This window comes from Monopterus albus, unplaced genomic scaffold (assembly GCF_001952655.1).
Source record: "Monopterus albus unplaced genomic scaffold, M_albus_1.0 scaffold137.1, whole genome shotgun sequence".
Taxonomy (NCBI): domain Eukaryota; kingdom Metazoa; phylum Chordata; class Actinopteri; order Synbranchiformes; family Synbranchidae; genus Monopterus; species Monopterus albus.
This window is the reverse complement of record NW_018128017.1, coordinates 701,673-705,921: the sequence shown is the minus strand read 5'-3', so window position 1 is coordinate 705,921 and position 4,249 is coordinate 701,673. Positions and strand designations below refer to the sequence as shown.

At 40.0% G+C, this 4,249-nt stretch overlaps 1 protein-coding gene across 2 annotated transcripts in view; it reads left to right on the top strand.

Annotated features, from left to right (window-relative positions):
• Positions 1-4,249, top strand: part of plekho2 (pleckstrin homology domain containing, family O member 2) — a 19,994-nt gene that overhangs the window by 11,518 nt on the left and 4,227 nt on the right. For both annotated transcript variants that reach the window (XM_020613714.1, XM_020613715.1), the window contains exons 4-5: positions 2,506-2,610; positions 3,518-3,616. In XM_020613714.1, the coding sequence (XP_020469370.1) occupies positions 2,506-2,610; positions 3,518-3,616 (204 nt within the window). The remainder of the gene's footprint in view (positions 1-2,505; positions 2,611-3,517; positions 3,617-4,249) is intronic.

Sequence of the window (4,249 nt, the reverse complement as noted above, 5' to 3'; positions counted from 1 at the left end):
AGTGAACTAATATAACATACAAGTTTCACTTTTTGAAACAAATTATTGAAATAAATGGACTTTCCCTCAATATTCAAATTGTTTGGCACATACCTGTAGATGAAATGAACTGAAATCAGAGCCACTTGTCAAGTCAATGCTTCATGTGTATGGACAAAAAGCTGGTAACAGAAGATACCGTAACACAGACATTAAATGCTTTAGTAATATTTCTGTACTCAGTTTTTGCACACACAGTAGCTCCTCCTGAACACCGCCACCTGGCAGTTCTTCATGTTAGGACACCTCTGCGGCTCTCCTTCCTTTTGGCACAGATCGAAGTGATTTCCTACAGTAGAAATGCTGATAAAATGCTCTTTCTTTTACTCCTAAATGTGTTACCAGAAATCTGTCATTTTGAGAATTTTTGGCCAGTTAGGAGTGAGTTCCTACTCTGAGATGCTTGACAGATATGGTCTCTGGTCTTAAAACTGCAATCTGCTCTGCTTCACTCAGTCTTCTCATTATTCAGACATAGTGAAATATGAGATGGCCTGTTTTTCAGTGCTCAGTACCTCTTCAGCACAGTTTCAGACAGGCTGTGGGTTGTTGTGACTTCCTCATTGAGGTTAGCATTAATATTTGTGCATTGGCTCCAACAAAGTGAGTGAATAGTTTGAAGCACAGTTCATGAGACAGATTTCAGTATCCACATTTAACCTATCGGTCTGAGGTCGGAGCTGTCTCCTTAGCAGACACAGGCCTTTGTATCATTTAAACCACCGATGTTCCTACACACTGTTGTAGTGCTGGTTATATTGGCTAAACAAGTGAAATGATGAAAAACTCTGTTGCATCGTTTGTTCAAATTAACAGTTAAAGTGGGGGTCATACACCAGTACTTTTGTATTAAGGTGCAATACAACCTCAGTGTTGCTGCATTGTCTATCTAGTATGGCTCAGTGGTACAAGTATCCAAAGCAGAGCTTGAATGCTTGGTCACATTCTTTGGTTTGATTATTTATTTTGTGAGGAGATATTTCCTGATCCAAATCAGAAAACTGTACTATATTTTATTTAGTTAAGACACAAGTGCTGACAGTGTTTGAGATTCCCCAAAGTCATGTATGGAAAAATAATTGTTTTGGTGTAGGTATGAGATTCAAGTAAGATATTGGTACTGGTTCCCAGCCCTCACTTAGAATGGTAAAAATCCTTGGAGAACCATTACAGCTACACAACTGGTCTTCCAGTTGAGGTATGAGGTGTTCCTCATAGTGACAGATCCACATAGACTAATCACTCAACACTGCAGTCCCCTAGCTAATAGTGTTCATTCATTAATCAGTAAAAATGATCATGGAAAATAATGGACATATTGCCAGTAATTCAGGAAATGATGTCAGTCCCATATTAGATAAACTCTTGAGTTCCTGAATCTGTTGATAGTTCATATTGTGTTGTGATTGTTCAGTGTGAAAGAAGTGAGTGGGTCTGACCAGGATGTGAAGAGCTACTTGGCTGCCTCACTGATTCTCCAGGGCAACCCTCTTCAGCTCTGGCTCTGCATGACTGAATGATGCCAAAAAGACAGATTCTCTGAAAGTACCACAGTAGCAGCAGCGGGTCCCACGACCATCTGTGGCTCCTTGACCACTGTCAAGATACTCAGAAATATTTGAAGTAACAACTGAAGGTATAAGGAGGGAGCTGCCTATAACTGCAGGTTGTTATTTATTCTAGGAGAATTAGGGGTTTTGTCCTGAACTAATAACATGAAAGAGGGAGGTGTGCAGGGAACTCTGTTCGCAGGTTCATGGTAGTCAATTACTGACTAAAAACCTCAACCAGCATTTGAAGCTTTAATAGGTTTCAGATATGCCACCCTAGTGTGAGAGGTTAAGCCATGTTCCTGTGTCCAGGGGTCAGCAGATTGTGACCTTTAAACAAGAGAGAGAGCATCACAGAAGAAATGAATTAAGTAATACTATTTATAGTACAGTGTAAAAGTTCTAATGTTAAAATACATTACGTTCTTTTCTAAAACATGAGAAAGAATTTAATTGCATTTACAGTTACAGTTTAAAATGTAAATGTATAATGTGATACAAGATAGGTGAGGTTTTATATGTACCACACAAGGTCTGAACATCCAAAATGCAGAAATCTTTAGTGTAGCGGAGAGGCAGGCAGAGCTAGAGAGAACCTGCGATGCATGTCAGCGGTCACACTCAGACTATTTCTGAGGTTATTATTTTAATCAATCTGAAGCAGATATGATGATTTGTGCAGGCCCATAAAGAAACTTAATTTCCTCTACTTTCATAGTCGTCTTAGTCTTAGATCTTGTGGAAAATGAAAGACCTCCATCTTTCAATGTAAACGAAAAATATTTCCCTACCTGAGCTGGGGACAAGGGAAGGAATGTTTAGTACTGTAAATGCTCTCTAACTCCTACTATATATTTTACCTTTCATCATCAACCTTATTTTGAAATCACTGTTCTCTGTTATATCTGAATGGCAGGTAAATGATGTGAAGTTGCAGGCTCAGACTGCAGAGGAGAAGGAGGCTTGGATTAAAGCCCTTTCCGATGGCATCAGTCGAGCAAAGAACAAAGTCTTTGACGAGGTAAACATCTGTGTAATCATCGCGGAGCCGTAAGTGTGTAAATTTCTGTTCAACCACCACTAGATGGTCTGTTGAGACTGAAAACAACCTGACAACATAAGCTGCTCCTTAGAGCTCTTTGCCCCTCCCATCATGTCCTGTTTTCTAGTTACGACATAAACTAGGGATGACTGGTTGCAACCATTGATAGTGTATAAGATGGACATGGTGCCACTACTTCCCTCCACTACAGTATGCAAAGTGAAGCCAAAATATCATGACTACGGCGACTGCCATCTTGCTTTTTTGCAACCAGACTCTGCACAGTAACAACCAGTAGTGGTTGTGACAGACCACCAATCAAAGCTGTCAAATCATCAGAAATACACCCCTTTTTATATCATCAAATACCTTATTAAAAACAAACGTAGGAGAAAAATGACCACTTGTACACATATCAGTGTGATAATATCTGCTAACAACCACAAAAATCACCTCTGGAAAAAAATGTATATGGTTTGTACTTTGAGCTTTTTTGGCTAGGTTGCTAATTTTGTCAAAACAAAACTGTGAGCTTTAGATGCTAAAGAAGGAAGATCTAAAACTGAGTCCTTTGGCTGTTTTTAACACTCTCCATTTCAAAAAGCCAGTCTGATGTTAACCCTGGTCTTTGCTCATTCTTTGTGGCCAATTTACAGACTGTACTTGAGTTTGCCTGCTTTTTGAGTTTATTGTTAAAGGGGCTTAAATCAAAATAGCCACCTTGAAGAAGAGTAAAAACACTAGCAAGTTGCCGAAATCTTTGTGTAAAACGGGCTAGTGTCAGGGAGGGGATTAATATAACTGAGACTGCGTTCTGTCCCATTTTCACTTCATTTATCAGACAATGTGGAAAATCTTAATTAATGCACCTTTACTATTTTTACAGGTGAAAGTTGATGAAAGCAGTAATTTAGAGCATGTTACTCGAACAAGACCCAAAGCGACCCGTAACCGGAGGCCACCAACCAGGATACACATGAAAGAGTTTTGTTTGTGAGAGAGAGAGAGAGAGAGAATGTAACAATCCATTCATCTGTGTGTGTGAAACAGACATTGGGTGATTTTGTGCATAAAGTATTTTCTTTTGGTTGAAAATTTAAAGCTAATTCTCATAATAGTTGCTGTTAAGTATATAAAGTATATTTAATATACCATGTATGTATATATTAGGTAGATTTGACAATATTTGTTAGGAGCCGTTCGCACCTGTCAGTGAGCGAACGAGAAAGAGGTGGACCCAGGTAGCCGACTTCGATGCAAGCAGTGATTTATTATGTACAGTGATGAGGAGAAATAACAAAATGCACAGAGGGAAATAGTACGTAGTCCTGTCGATGAGTAGTAACCGGGTGTTGACCAACAGTAGGAGGTGAGGAGATGGAGAGCTGGGCCGAGCTGCGTAGGCTGGGTCACTCCTGGGCTCGGTGGTGATGGTGGCTACTGAAGGTGGAGACAGAGATGATGACAATAGTAGAACAGATAGGTGACTGAGCATTGACCTGCCTGGGAGGGAAGAGTGGAGCCACGGGCCGGAGGAACAGTCCATCGGGGAAACACAAAACAGTAGCTGGCTAAGGGATAAATACATACAAAACAACGAAAGAGCACGGAGAAAAAA